Genomic DNA, 16,094 nt, shown 5'->3' with positions numbered 1-16,094 from the left:
ACATTTGGGCCCATGTCATTGTTCTCCTGGGCTATCACAGTACTTGTGAGCTAAACCTTTTGTCTAACCCCCATTGATGCACCTCCATACTTCAGTTACGTATATCTAAATAAAATGCTAATCTTTCCTTAAGATTTCCCAGTATAGAGCCCTTCAGTGGCTCTCTATTTTCTGCACAAGAGGTTCATGTGCCATAGCCTGGTTAAAAAGGGGTCTCCAGCCTCACTCCTGTTGCAGTTCACTACCTTCAACTCCAGAACTTCCAGTTGTTTGTGTTCATCTGTTTCTACCATGCTCCGTCATGCTCTTCTGCCTTTGCTCAGACATCCTTTACCTCAATTGCACTTCTTGCCTTTCTTGGCCTGGATAACTTTATGCATCCTTCAAGGCTCAGCTCAGCATCATCTCTTCCAGGAAATGCTTCCTGAAGCTTCCGATTGGGCTGAGAACCCCTCCTGGGTATTCTCACCTGAGACTGTTTACATTTATAGTTTATTACTACTACGTTATATTGATATCCTCTGGTTATACATCTGTCTGCAATATAAGATATATATCTTAGCACCTAAGGCAATGCCTTGCACATTCTTGAAACTCAATCAACTTCTGCTGAACTGAGCTGAACTGAATCAGTCAAATTGCTATGTTTTGTAGATGTTATGCCATGTTATGCATTTTTGTCCCCATTTCTGATTTTATGTTTTCAGGTGTCTGTGTTCAACTATGTATTTTTGATTTCTTGGGCTTTTGCTCTGCCATACACCAAGCTACGCCGTCTGGCTTCAAGTGTCTGCACTGTCTGGACATGTGTGATCATCGTCTGCAAAATGTTGTACCAGCTGAAAACCATTAAGCCTGAGGGATTTTCTGTTAACTGTTCCTTGGTGAGCCTCAAAGTCGGGGGAATCTTCTTCACTAGCCTTTAGGGTAGTGAGGTGGACTTGGGGGAACCTACATCTCCAGGCACATTCTGTCTGGTCTAATTTCAGTCATATCAGCAGGTTGGATATGTTCTGGCCCAGTACGCTGGGCCAAAGTCTCTTCTGATGAGATTTCCCCTTTGAAATGTGTCTTTCCCTTCCTTTCTCCCCATGCTCTTTGCTCAAAACTGAAGAAGAAGAATCTGAACTTTCCTAATCTGTGGGGCCATTTTTTTACTCTCTTTTCTCTTCTTTTCAGCCAAATGAAAATCAAACTGATATACCCCTTCACCAGTTGAATAAGTCTCTACTCTACAGTGCTCCTGTGGATCCCACAGAGTGGGTCGGACTGAGGAAGTCGTCCCCTTTGCTCATCTACCTGAGGGTAAAGGCTTCATTGTGCTGAGTTGGTGCCTCTGAGCAGTTAGTCTAGAATCATTTCCCTTGAGACGCCTAATAGCACATTTCATAGTAACCTCATCTTATGTGGCATTTAGAATCACCTTAGAACCAAATGACTAAGTATTAAAATCACTTTCTCATTGTGCTGAAAAGAAATTGATCAAGTAGTTTGTGATTAATTGAATAAAGTATGACAAATCTATTCATTGGAGCATTACAGAACCACTAAAAGATTGAGGGAGATTGATGTCAGACATTAAAAGATATCCAAAATGTATTGTTCAGGTTTTTTTTTTTTTTAAAAAAAAAGCAAATTTCAAAATACTACACATAGCATAATCCCTTTAGACACAAAGAAAAAAATATTGAGTAAAACATACAAATGCTCAGCAGTGATGACTTCTGAGAAATAGCTATAAGGTTACAAGAAATTTTGCTGTCTAAATTGTTTCTCTACAAGTTTTAATAAAGGGCATATATTACATTTAGAGGTAATCAGATAAAGAGCATATCTTTGAAAAAGGAGCTTTGCAAGCAGTTGCAAGAATGAAAGCAATATGTTAGGCTGGTGCAAAAGTAATTGCGATTTTTGCAATTATTTTTAACCTTTTACACCGCAATTACTTTTGCACCAACCTAATACTTCAGATTTTTCACATTTTATTTTGATGAATAATCTAAGTAGTCTTAATATGCTGACAAGACATTTTAAAATAAAACATTTATATTCAACGCCTGGAATTTTAAAATGTACTAAACATCCTATTTTTCTTTGACTGTGTAGCTTTCTAGTTTTTTGTTTTTTTCTCATCCAGCAAATGTCATTTGTAATGTGCAAATGATATCGACCATATCTACCATGTAATGTACAAATAATATCTACCATAAAGAGCTGTTATAGGGATAAAATAAACTCATATTTAATACGGGTGATTAGAATAGTATCTGACATATATAGTTCCATGAATTTTAGCTATTTTATCATCATCATCATCATCATCATCATCACTATTATTATTTTATTGTCATCAGTGTGCTTCTCAATCTACTGCTTTCTCCAGCCAGATTTCAGAAGTGTTAAAAACTTTCCCCTCTAATGCTTATCGCACTATTCCAGCTTAGTCTGTTTCCCCAGATGTCCACATAGAACACTAAAGGGTTTTGCACTTCTAGTTGCCAGTAAGTTTGGACCACCCTCACCAGGTAACTGGACACTGCTTCCTAGTACAGGTGTGTACTTTTTCAGTTATAGAATGAGCATCACCAGGCATTTGTCTAGAGATCCTAGGTCTTATTATCATGGAAATTATTCTGATTTGCATAAGAGAGATAACTCCACCCTTGCTGCCATAAAATAGGGAAAATGAACATTGAATTCAAGACTATATTTTACACAGGTGAGATTTCATAAAAGCTTGTCCTTTTACACACCAAGAATGGAATCAAATGATTTATTATGAGGATTGATTAAAATTACCGAGTCGTAAAGCATTTGGCTTCACATAGCTGTGTTTTCTTGCTTTGTAGAATAATCTCCTAATGCTGGCCATTCTAGCCTTTGAAGTTACAATTTACCGCCATCAGGAATACTATCGAGGTCGAAACAACCTCAAGGCCCCTGTGTCTAAAACCATCTTTCATGACATTACAAGACTCCATCTAGATGATGGACTTATTAACTGTGCCAAATATTTCATAAATTACTTCTTCTACAAGTTTGGTCTGGAGGTGAGTTTGCTTGCTGATGCATTTTCTTTCTTTCTTTCTTTTTTTTTTTCTTTTCTTTTTTAAATTTATTGAGGTGACAATTGTTAGTAAAATTACATAGATTTCAGGTGTACACTTCTGTATTACATCATCTATAAATCCCATTGTGAGTTCACCACCCAGAGTCAGTTCTCCTTCTATCACCATATATTTGATCCCCCTTACCCTCATCTCCCACCCCCCACCCCCTTACCCTCTGGCAACCACTAAACTATTGTCTGTGTCTATGAGTTTCTGTTTCTCATTTGTTTGTCTTGTTCTTTTGTTGTGTTTGGTTTATATACCACATATCAGTGAAATCACATGGTTCTCTGCTTTTTCTGTCTGACTTATTTCGCTCAGCATTACACTCTCAAGATCCATCCATGTTGTCACAAATGTGCCTATATCATCTTTTCTTACCGCCGAATAGTATTCCATTGTGTATCTATACCACATCTTCTTTATCCATTCATCTATCGAAGAACATTTTGGTTGTTTCCATGTCTTGGCCACCGTAAACAAAGCTGCAGCTCTTTTCTGTGAAAATCCTAGTAACTGCTTTTGGCCAGTGGGCTACTGGCGCTTCATTGTACATCTACAGGGCATGAGTACTGATCTCAGGATCAGCAGGAGGACAGTCTACTGAAGGCTTAACAGGCCTGTTTGAAAATTTTCAAGACCAAATGCCAATGGTCACTTCTCCCACAATGAACTCAGGCTGTCTGGATCTAAACAGTCTTACAGATGCATAGATATCACTTATCATTTAACTGGTTTCTTATTACTGTCTGGATCTAAACAGTCTTACAGATGCATAGATATCACTTATCATTTAACTGGTTTCTTATTACAAATTAAAAAAAGTATTTTTGTGCATTCTGAAAATATTCTGTTTTGTACATTATGAAAATGTAACCTTAACCAAAATTAATTGTTTTGAACTGAAATGGTTGTGGTAGTGCCTGTTCCTTAATAGAATTAATTTGGAACAGTGCTTTTCATGAAGAGATCATAGCTGTAGTTGTCTTCATGGTTTGAACTGTTCTTATTAATAGTGATGTAGTCAGTTTGCCCTAGGAAGTAATTTGTACAGTCTTCATGCTACAATATACCTAAAAAGGCAAGACCTGGTGAACATGTGCAGACCTAGTCTCAGGAACACAGGTCTCTGCTGCCTACACAGGGCTGACAGCTGACACCACTCCCCTTGCCTGCAAACCCATTTTTTGCCTCTTTTCATCCTCACACAGACCTGTTTCCTAATGTCAGTTAACGTAATCGGTCAGCGAATGGATTTCTATGCCATGCTTCACGCCTGCTGGCTGATCGCTGTGTTGTACCGACGCAGGAGAAAAGCCATAGCAGAGATCTGGCCGAAGTACTGCTGCTTCCTGGCGTGCATCATCACGTTCCAGTACTTCATCTGCATAGGCATCCCCCCTGCTCCCTGCAGAGGTGAGTTTGCCCTCCCCAGGAGCCATCTGCTCGTACAACCCACCCCTAAGTTGTACACAGTGAGCAAAAAGCAGCATGAAGCATATTGATTTTGGGCCTCATCACCTCCCTCCCTGCAGATTACCCATGGAGATTCAAGGGTTCCAGCTTCAACGACAACATCATAAAGTGGCTGTACTTCCCAGACTTCATTGTGCGGCCCAACCCTGTGTTTCTCGTCTGTAAGTGTTACAGCCTTGGGGCCACAGAGCGCCGGTATTTGGTTTTATATTTGCTAATCCATCTTCATGCATCATGCATTAGTGCCTTTGCTCCTTCCACTGAACTTTAGAATCATGTAAAGGCTTGTCTCAATGCATTAATATCACAAGTCATTAATGGCTTCTACTTGTGCTATTACATTTGCAGAATTAATAAATAAACATTGAAATACCATATTCACTTTCATAATTTCACCTCCCAACACACATGCCTACCCCTACCCCCCAATGCACACACACTTTCTAGAAGGTAGACTGAAAAGGGAGGCCATGTATTTTGTGAAGCGGTTGTTTCTGACTGCCACCACACACAGGACAAATCTAAAGATAAGACTGTGATCGCTAGGCAGATGCTACCCAAATTGCTGATGCGCCTGAGTTGGGTCATAGTCCCAAGCCCTTCAAACGTCAGGCTGATGACCAAAGGTTAAGGTTATCGTCTCCCACCTAAGACAACAGGAAGTGCTGGGTGCTGTGGAAAACCAGAGTGGCTGTGCTGCCTAAACACATTCAAGTTTCATTTAAAGAACGTTGAAGGAACCTGGGCTGGAGGCTGTCAGCCTGATGTGAGGGCCTTTCTGGGCCATCAGCCACAAGGACAGCTCCGTCAGACTTCTCCCCCACTCTCACGTACCGGCTCATAATTGTTACCTGCTCTTACCAAGCCTCACTGCAGTATGTGCTCTGGAGAGAGTCTTTGATTACAAATGCAAAGGGAGATGGAGAGAATAAAGAAAAACAATGAGTCTACCATATGTGGAGAGATAAAGACGGGGAAATGTGCTCAAATGGCCTCCTCAAAACGTTAGTGGGAGATAAGTGCAAATAAAGAGTCATGAAGACTATTAATTAGCACCTGATATTTTCACTCACCAATATACAGACAAAATCCAGGGATTCTCCTACTGTGAGCCTCTGGAATGTCTGTGGTCCCTCTTACATGATGGGGAAGGTGGACCTTGGCCCCAGCATTGGAATCCAGGAAGATTTGTACCATTAAGTTTGGGAACACAACCCACTTATGAGTTAAGGAGCAGCTCATGCTGTATGGGGACTGTTTCCTTCATTATGTAAACCCAGGTTTAATTATTTTATCTCTGTCTTACCAGATGACTTCATGCTGCTTCTGTGTGCCTCCTTACAACGGCAGATTTTTGAGGATGAAAATAAGGCTGCAGTGAGAATCATAGCAGGGGACAATGTCGAGATTTGCATGAACCTTGATGCGGCCTCCTTCAGCCAACATAACCCTGTGCCAGATTTCATTCACTGCAGGTAACAATTTTCAAAGCCACTTTCATGCGTGCCTTTCACTTAAAGTATGTACCTCTACTTCCAATTCTCTCTCTGCCATTCTTGGGACACTGACAGGTGACTGTACACATGAAGCTAATAAACATGGGACAGGGTGATTCAGTAGTCTAGAAGCTGAGCCTCTGAATTATAGTTCTGCTTCTGCTTCTGTCAGCATAAACCATGCTTCTTTTTGCATCAGTTTGTGTCTTCTCATTCATTTACAAACTGACATGTGCTTATAATACTGCTTCCTGCCTCTCTCGCAGAGATCTTTCCTTCTCATCCTCTGTCCCTCTTCCTCATCCCATCCCTCCTCATCATCCTCCTGTTCAGTGGGCACCAAGAATGACTGGTCACTGCAGCTACCCTGTGCTGGCACTCTCCTTGAGCACTGTCTGCTCCATGGCTGTGCATGGGCTGCCTTTGCAGCACCTTTATTGCCTTTCACAGTCTGATGACAGCTGATCTTGGCAGCCTGATCATCCCCTTCACAGTTTGTGTTTAAACCAAACTAAATTTATCACTGTGTATTCCTTCTGCATTCTCTGGGTTTCCAAGTCCCCAGTTTTTTTCACCTGATGCCCACCCCATGGAGAGCACTCCCATCTGCCTCCCCAGTCAGCTCCTTTGTGCTATGAAGCCTTTAAGACTGAACTCAACCATCAGTGTAGGAGTCTGATAAATTGGTGTCATGTTTTATGCCTCCTTTACACACACACAGCAGAAGCCCTTGTGTGCGTTCTGATATGATGTCTCAAGTTAGTCACTAACTCTACCTGCGGTGATTCTGGGATACTGAGAAATATAGACATTTTATCTATTCTCCTTTGGGTATGACGTCAAGGAAGGGTGTGATATATTTGAGAAAAAAAATTATGATAACATTTAACTGTTGAGTATTGTACTCTAAAAAGAGTAAAGTTCTAAAGTTCACTTACCTGACAATGTACCTTCAAGGTATAATACATTCTCTAATAATGCTGGGTAGGTCAAGTGTGATGTATTTTTCATCAAGAGATTTCTTATTAACTCTTATTAAATAACAATCATTAATAAAAGAAGTGACCCAGACCTGGCTCTTCTCTGCTTCTCCCCAAACCTAGGAAGAGAAACAAACAAAGAAAAACCTCTAAAACAGAGATGCTCTAATTATGCAAATACAGATGTGATGTGGCCTGTAGGGATAACTTCTGTCAGGTGTTGGTGACTGCACTAGGGAAACTTCTAGCAACTGTTATTTATCACAAGCTGTCTGAGACCCGAATGCTGCCTTACGTTCCGTCAGAAAGGTCAGAGAGGCGGAATGGCTCCCTAAAAAGGAATCTTGACTCCTCCCAGGGACAGGCAAAGACGGAGAGGGTATTGAACAGAATATTGAACAAGCCCCACTGTGGCTGTGTCTGCTTTGTCAGAATCATTTCTCAGCTGCAAGAAAAGCCTTTTATCTCTAACTAACCCTTTATATATACCATGGAATTGTTTAAATGTATTCATTTCTAGTTTATCAAAAGAAACCCATTCTTAACTGTTCTCTTGCTTCAGAAGGCATCTGTATCTTAGAATTTCCTTAGTCATACAATTATTCATGCCTCCTATAGAAAGACAGAGAGGACTTTTAGTACTCAAGTTAGTAGGCAGGAAATGTTGCTGTTTATAGGAAATGTGGCCCAAATCCAGTGATGATAAACACACACACAGTGTTTTTACAACTTACCTACTCATCCATCACTGATTAGGTGAGCAGTTCCTGCAGACCAGGCAGTGTCAAATGAAAGATGAATGCAGAGCTCACAGCCTGACTTGTAAAGTGCTTTCATATAGAGTCAAATGCATAGTATTAGGTCGATGCAAAAGTAATTGCGTTTTAAAAGATTAAAAATAATTGCAAAAACCTCAATTACTTTTGCACCAACCTAATATGATTTTTTCCCCCTTATTAAAGTAGAATCTCCCAGCTTACTTTGTTTGTTTGTGTTGTTGTCCTCTTATGGTTCGGTTTTGTTTTCCAGATCATACTTAGATATGTCCAAAGTGATCATCTTCAGTTACCTCTTCTGGTTTGTCCTCACCATCATCTTCATCACCGGGACAACTAGGATCAGCATCTTTTGTATGGGTTACTTGGTGGCCTGCTTCTATTTCCTACTCTTTGGGGGTGATTTGCTGTTGAAACCAATCAAGAGTATCCTGCGCTATTGGGACTGGCTGATTGCATACAACGTTTTTGTGATTACAATGAAAAACATACTGTCAGTAAGTGGCTCCCACTGTGTAACACATTTGTGGTTTCAGTATAAGAGTAAACAGTCTATTCAGTGGTTATTAAAAGCCCATTGCTGATCACACTGCTCTCTTAAAAGCTCCAAATAAGATGCTGCAAATTCACAATTCAAAGGACCATTTATTACTCTTTGTTTTGCCATATTAAGCAGAATCCTTTTTGTTCGTTGCCATCATCTCAAGGTCATATGACAAAAGGATATGTATTTGTAGGAATAAATTTTAAAACATATTTTATTAATTAAAATCCCGTCTCTTCTGAGGAATAATTTGTCATCACTTTACTATATTACAAAATGGCCCTTTTATGAGTCGAAGTCAGTCCTTGAATCTCTAACAGTCATATCATGTTGGCTAAAACAAATTTCTTATCTTGAAAGAGTTGTGGAAATATTAAATAAAATGAACATAGTTCTCTATCACACGGTGTGGGGCGGGGAATGAGAGGGAATAGACTATTGAGAGCATGAATGTTTTACGTGCCCATGAAATGCAGGTAGACACAGAGGAAACCATGGATTCCTGGTTGTCTCTGAGTACAGGCATCCTGATCAGGGCCCAGCTAAGACAACAGAGGGCTGCAGAAAAACCCACCTCTTTCCTCTACGAAGTTTGGTTGTTCAGGGCACAGCTTTCCCTCTGACCTGGTAGATAACTCAAACTTCCTCCTCATAATCCCAGAGTCACATAAAATATTTTGGGCCACAAGGACACCAGTTCAGTTAGTTGTTATTTCAGGATATTGAATAACAGCCTTTCATATGCTGAAGGAGTTAATACATCTCTGTTGGCCCTAACTTAAAGTTAATTCTTATGCGTGCTACTCCCAGCCTATGCCTGATAGTGCATTAGAAGAGCAGTGATGTAATGACTTCCTGCTTCTCCCCTTCCTAGCTACTTAAAGATGAGCTCACCAGGCAGACAATTCAACTGTGAAAGAATTTGATTTTTTTTTTTTTTTTTTTTTGGCACATCGCTGCTATGTTTAGAGGTCTTGGAAAGTTAAGTCTGTGTAACTATGAATATGTATTTCAATAATTTATTTGGTTCACAGTCCTTTGAAATGTTAATTTTCTAGTTGATTGTAAAAGTGACTTTTATTTATCAATTTTACCCACCATTATTTATTTATATTTGGGATAGTAGTGAGTGTGAAAGGAGAGGGTATGAGATAGGACCACAGAACACCATTCATTCTAAAGTCTGATGGTGAAGGATCCATTGCCAGTAACTGACCCCTACCTTCATTCTTGGAAAATGTATGGATACAAAGTCCATTCATTCATTCTATAAACTTATATTGCACCATTCTTTGCTGGGCACTGTTCTTTGTTTTATATCTGGAAGAGTTAGAGATAAATAGTACTTGGGTTTTACCCTCAAAGAATTCACATTCTAAAATTGAAGATAGACCCACTTGTAATTATAATATGATCTGTTGATGCTAATTATCACAACATTTCAGGAAAACAAAACAAAGCAAAGCAAAACAAAAAAAGAGTACTTTATATCTTGCCTACATAAGTTGGGAACGAGCTCATTTGGAGGTGATGCCATTTGAGCCCATCAGAGACCTGAAAGATAGACTGAAGGGTGTCTGGGGAGACAAAGAGGAGAGGATATTCCCAATTTAGAGAACCTGAGCAAAAGCATGGCTGTAAAGGACTGAAATATGAACAGAAAGAATGTTCGGATGGGTACCCGTGCTGGGTAACTGCTGATTTGGGAGCAAATCCTAATTATATTCTACCTTACATGTTCCCAGGAAATATACATAATTCAGCCATCACCTTTATGTGTTGGTATGCAATGATTAAACTTTGTTTAAACTTTTCCCCCTTAGGATGTGAACTTAACCTTAACTATGACAATAAATCATTGTTATGAGACAACCACACACAAATCAACAAAGAAGATTCCTTTACCCAGAGAATTGGCCAAAAATCTCAAAACACATATTCTGCTCTTATTCTAAGAACTATATATCATGAAACTTACGTTTGTGATGATGTTCTCACAAATAGCATAGGTTTAATATGGCTGACTTGTGAGAAAATAAGTGCCAAAATCAGAGTCCCAGGGTTCAGCGTTCACCCATTTGCTAAAACATAGCTCAGCTTGTTCTTATCGTAGTCCAAGATTTCCTTTTTTGAAAAGAAAGGTGCTCCAAGTGCAGAAAAACTCACACTAAAGAAAACCTCACATTCCTTTATTTATCGGGCTTCATTTTCTCCAGGAAATGATGGTGCTCCTGAAGCATCAATTGTACTACCCCTTGTGACTGTAATTGTAGGTACTGTCAGCACCTCCTGCATTCATTGGCACTGAGGCTTTGTGAATTCTTGCACATGTTGGGGTAACAAGATATCAAGCTTTTTCTGGGTGCAAAGTTTCAGAATATGCCTTTCTCACTTGTGTTTCAGATAGGAGCATGTGGATACATTGAAAACTTGGTTAAAAATTGTTGCTGGTTAATCCAAGCTTTCAGCCTGGCCTGCACAGTGAAAGGCTATAAAATGCGTAAGTATGAAAAGCAAATCTGAGAATGGAAGAACAAAGAAGGAAGGGCAGCTGTATTGTTCTCATTTAAAAATTGGGCCAAAGCAAGTAAAGAACAGAGGTAAATGTAGAGTTCAATCCCTACACAGAGGCTATAGGATTGTACTACATTGTGAATCTATGGCCATAACATGAAGTACTCCTACTCAAGGCATCTTGGATTGTCTTTGACAGCCCCTCCGTGGCAAAGAGCCCCTCCTGTGCCTTACGTGGTCAAGAGTTCACTTTCTGGTCAGCCTTATGTATCAATGTTCATATTGGATTTGAAGTGCATCGCCTTGCTTGTAATTAAATCAACTCATAATTGATTTGATGGATCAGACTGTTGCTTTCATGCCTGTGTGAATTCCCAAGCCTGATCACACTACAGGTTTTATGAAATAAATGATGTTTTATAAAACAATGAAAATGGATGTTAATTTTAATTATTTTCTTTTCCTTTTTTTTTTTTTTTTTTTTTGCCACAGCTCATGACGATCCCTCATGTAAACTACCCAGTGGGGAAGCAGGAATTATATGGGACAGCATATGTTTTGCCTTCCTCCTGCTGCAGAGAAGAGTTTTCATGAGTTACTATTTCCTGCATGTTGTGGCAGATATAAAAGCTTCACAGATCCTGGCATCGAGGTAGGGTATGCTTATTCTTCTTAGACTCCACTCTTGTTCCAGTTTTTGCCCCTGATCTTGTAGGTTTAGAGGGAAAGACTGGTAAAAGGTCTAGGTATTAAAAGGAATGTCATTGAGATGGGGGGGTGTCAATAGCCAGATATGTGACCCCCTAGAATGCTGTACCCATCTCAGAGACACTGGCTAATTGAATAATGAAATAACTGACCTCAGCAAAGGGGGATCAGAGCCAAACACCAATGAACTGAAGTTGAAGGTAAAGGCTTGAAGATAGTGACTGAGATATTTGACTATGCAGAGGTAGTGTTGTGAGACTATACATAGGGAAATGTTGGGTGTACATGGGTTCTTTTTCTAAGATTAGTAAGATTTGAGTATGTTTGCATGCTTATAAGCAGGTTTCCATAGCAGTGGAATGATTGAAAATGCAGGAAGAGAGGAATAAAGGGAAGGATGGGGTCCCTCAGGCTGCAGGTGGGGAAGGAACATGAGCACAGGCAGGCCTTAGGTAGGAGAATGTCATCTTTTCCTCTGTCACTGCAGGTCAGGGTGTCTATAGGATAGGTGTCAGGAAGCTGAGCAAATAATTGCTTACTAACTTATATTCTTTCCAAGAAGTAGGAAGCTAGGGCATTTACTAGGAGTGAAAAGCCCTTGACAGAACTTGAGATTTGATAAAAATGTAAGAAGTTTGAAATAGGCCCTAGAGAGGAGCAGAAGAATTTCTGGGGGTGTGGCACAGTGGATAGACTGCCAGTCGTGTGTTCTCTGTACCACTGTTGACAGCCTATCCAAGCACAGGCTGGCACACCACTGGGATCCTACAGACTTGGGATTTGCCAAATGAGTGTGACCAATGACAATGGGACAGAGATGAGGATATTAGGAGAGGTTGATGAAATCTATGGGGACTCTTAAACAGGCTTGAAATATGAGAAAGAGCAGAAGGGATTGGAAGGGTAGAAAGAAAAGGATCAAAGAGATGAGGCAGGAGACTGAAAATCCTACTGATAAGGCTTGCACTCCAACTTTGCTTATTTCCTTAAGGAATCCTTAGCTCATTCCATACCCTTTTCTGCATATTGAGTAGAAAACTAATCCCTTCTCTGCAAATGTTTCCTAGTGTGACCATTATAATTAGGTCAGGTGAATAACGCTTTGCTGAGGTATAATGTTCTGTGGGGCAGGTTTGAAGGGGCAGATGGCTTTTAATGTCTTAGAAAACACAAACTATTTTTTTAATTGGGGAATGTTGGGGAACAGTGTGTTTTTCCAGGGCCCATCAGCTCCAAATCAAGTCATTGTCCTTCAATCTAGTTGTGGGGGGTGCAGCTCAGCTCCAAGTTCAGTCGCCGTTTTCAATCTTAGTTGCAGGGAGCAGAGCCCACCATCCCATGTGGGAATTGAACCTGCAACCTTGTTGTTAAGAGCCTACAGTCTAACCAACTGAGTCATCCGGCACCCCAAACACAAACCATTTTGTTTTTACTGACGCCCCAGGTTTGTGAGCAGCCACTCTCTCCCAGGGGAGTCTGTGCCTTGTTTGTCCTCTGGGAGAAGGCTTCTATACAGGGCCTTGTATCTCCCAATCCCACCTAGGCAACTCTAGTCAACAGCCCAAAAAGAAATGTTTTAATCCTTAGTCATCATTTCAGGGTAAGATGAGTAACAATGATAGAAATGCTAATTTGTTCTGTTTCCAATTTTCCTTTAGAGGGGCTGAACTTTTCCAAGCCACAATTGTAAAGGCTGTAAAGGCAAGAATTGAGGAAGAGAAAAAGTCAATGGATCAGCTGAAGAGGCAGTAAGAATACTTTATTTACTCTCCTTCTCCTTTCCTTTTATTTTTGGTTTGTATGATCCCATTCAACCACTATCAGCTCTCAAGAAGACTAAACCCCCTGAAAAATTTGTTCATGTTAACTTTCACAACTACCTAGGTATTTATTCTTGTGTCAGGCTGTGGCTTATGTCTGCTAGACCAAAAATGGAAGTCATTTAAAAGAAAGATGGCTGCAGTGTGATGGAAGGGGAGATGGCTTGGGTAAGACCAATATCAAGTCTTAGTTCAACTGCTTACTTTGGAACCTTGAGCAAGTCATTCAAATTCTCTGAATTTTAATGTCTTGTTTCTACCTGGGTTTTTATAAAGATTAAACAAGTTAATGAATGAGACAGCGTCATGCCCAGTGTCAGGCACTTGGAGCAAATGATCATTACATCGGTGGGAAAGGGAATAAATGCAGAGTCCTAGCTCTGGAAGGATCTCTAGAGATAATATAATCTAATCTTTTAGGGAAGAAACTGATGACCCATGACATTAGATGATTTAAAATCCGTAGCTAACTAGAGGCAGCACTAGAAATACAACCCATAGTTCCCTATATTTACTTCAAGAACTTTTCTACCACAACATTCTGGAGAAGTCAAGTAATGGACTGACTTTACCTAGGATATTTGAGAATTCTGTTTTGTTTTTTTTGTTTTTTTGTTGTTGTTGTTGTTTTTAGCCCATTGTAAAGAATTTTCTTAGAGTGAAATTTCTAGCAATGAATGAAACTTCTGAGGATTGGTAGCACTTCACGTGTTCAGGAGCCAGGTTTAAGAGCTGATGGCCTAAAATTCAGAAACTAACTACTTTCCCCAAGAAAAAGAAGATATTCTATCACCCCACCAGGAAAATTCCCTGAGTTTGCTAAGACTGCTTCATTCTTTTCTGACCTAATTTTTCCCCGTGCAAAAATATTTGCTAGTATAAATTACACTATCCCATAGCATGGTTATTTTCACATTGAAGAGATGATATTATATATAATATTGAATACAATGTGGTATAACTGTTGCTACTATTGTTATTTCTAGCTACCTAAATTGAGTCTAGAGAAATAACAAATTTGGATCCACAGTTAGAATGTGTTCCCATAAATGAGGCCTGTTACTATTATTCACTTCACTGAGTTTTTATCATTTGTTTCAGTGATAGAAAGTCAGAATAAAAAAGAATAAAGGTAACGATCATTGCAAAAACAAACTGAAAATATTGTTTAAGCTACACAAAGCAGAAGTGGTGCTTAAATCAGTTTAAAAACTTGAGTAATATATCCAGAATTTTAAGTAAATTAAGAAATGAAACATTTCAGGACAGCACATCGGGAAATAGAGTTCAGCATTACAGTTTCTGAATAGTTAGACTTTCTGAATAAGCACACAAAATAAAAGGCACTAAATCAATAATTAAAGGTGAAATGGTACATTTTCCATATCTGATAAAGATATTAGATTTGAAATAGAGAAGAGGCATATTGTCTAATAGAATACTTACGAATGTTTGAGGAGAGACTTGCTATTTACAAAACAGTTCTCTCACTCATACATCTTTTCATTTGATGCTCACCACAACTCTGTAAGATAGACATTTATTATTTAAAAAGATGTAAAACATGGGAGAATAAAAGACTTATATTTCATAATGTGCTGTGTTCAGATTGACTATAGTACAAGGTGTAAGTGGACATAAAGTATTTCATATCAAACTTTAGCATAATTATTACTGATCATATTATTAATACTATCATCTGTGTCGTGCAAATTAACATGGGTATATAAAAGAAAAATGGAGATACTTGTTGCTAATAAGAAACTATTCACAAGTCCTAAATACTGACCGCTTTGTTCATGATTTTAGCTATACACATAAAAATACAAAAGTATGATCATATAACTATGGATGTGTTCTTGGCATTGCTGTTGCTTTTGCATCTTACAGGATGGATCGCATCAAGGCCAGGCAACAGAAATACAAAAAGGGTAAGGAGAGGATGCTGAGCTTGACCCAGGAATCAGGGGAAGGCCAAGACATCCACAAACTCGCTGAAGAGGATGACGATAGTATGTCGAGACATTTCCCTCTTATTCAAATACCTTGATATTGAATAATAGCGTGATTTGGGATAGGGCTGTAAAATAATGTAACTTTTCATTCTGCCAATATTACCAGTGTATTTTTTTTAACTTAGCAAGTTTTACTTTCTCATTGTGAATGGTATACATTTATTTGTCTTATAAAGTACATATTTAATGAATCCGTGACTTTACGAATATCTTTTCTGCAGCAAGACAACTTAAAAATCAACACATAACCTAGCTTCTGTTTCACAGGCATGTGCTTCTGAAGAAAATGGACATGAATTTGCTTAATTTGTTCCTTTAGGAAAGATATTTCAGATACACAATTTACTGTTATCCTTGATTTCTATAAATTTTATATGAAAATCAAGTAGATATGCACATTTTATGTGGTACCTGAATAAAAGTAGTTAAAATATCACAGTTATTATCTGTTGCATTGAAACTTAAGATGAAATATATATTTATTTTATCTAATTATAGATATATCCAATTAACTTTAGAATGTCTTCTTGTAGATGTTTGCATGCTTTTCTTTTTTGAAAGGAATGAAGAAATAATGCATGATATTCTCCAGTACATAGTATCTATTAATCACCAGTAAATTTATATTTTTTCAACTATGCATTAAAATAATCAC

The 16,094-nt window shown here is 38.9% G+C and overlaps 1 protein-coding gene across 4 annotated transcripts in view; it reads left to right on the top strand.

Annotated features, from left to right (window-relative positions):
• PIEZO2 (piezo type mechanosensitive ion channel component 2) overlaps positions 1–16,094 on the top strand; it is a 436,624-nt gene that overhangs the window by 354,306 nt on the left and 66,224 nt on the right. For all 4 annotated transcript variants that reach the window (XM_074340379.1, XM_074340380.1, XM_019713452.2 and 1 more), the window contains 11 exons: positions 708–884; positions 1,180–1,305; positions 2,850–3,050; positions 4,322–4,526; positions 4,646–4,747; positions 5,896–6,061; positions 8,092–8,335; positions 10,786–10,882; positions 11,389–11,548; positions 13,263–13,352; positions 15,315–15,436. In XM_074340379.1, coding sequence (XP_074196480.1) covers positions 708–884; positions 1,180–1,305; positions 2,850–3,050; positions 4,322–4,526; positions 4,646–4,747; positions 5,896–6,061; positions 8,092–8,335; positions 10,786–10,882; positions 11,389–11,548; positions 13,263–13,352; positions 15,315–15,436 — 1,690 coding nt within the window. The remainder of the gene's footprint in view (positions 1–707; positions 885–1,179; positions 1,306–2,849; positions 3,051–4,321; positions 4,527–4,645; positions 4,748–5,895; positions 6,062–8,091; positions 8,336–10,785; positions 10,883–11,388; positions 11,549–13,262; positions 13,353–15,314; positions 15,437–16,094) is intronic.

This window comes from Rhinolophus sinicus, linkage group LG09 (assembly GCF_036562045.2).
Source record: "Rhinolophus sinicus isolate RSC01 linkage group LG09, ASM3656204v1, whole genome shotgun sequence".
Lineage (NCBI taxonomy): Eukaryota > Metazoa > Chordata > Mammalia > Chiroptera > Rhinolophidae > Rhinolophus > Rhinolophus sinicus.
The sequence above is the reverse complement of the archived record's forward strand: the minus strand, read 5'-3'. Positions and strand labels throughout refer to the sequence as shown.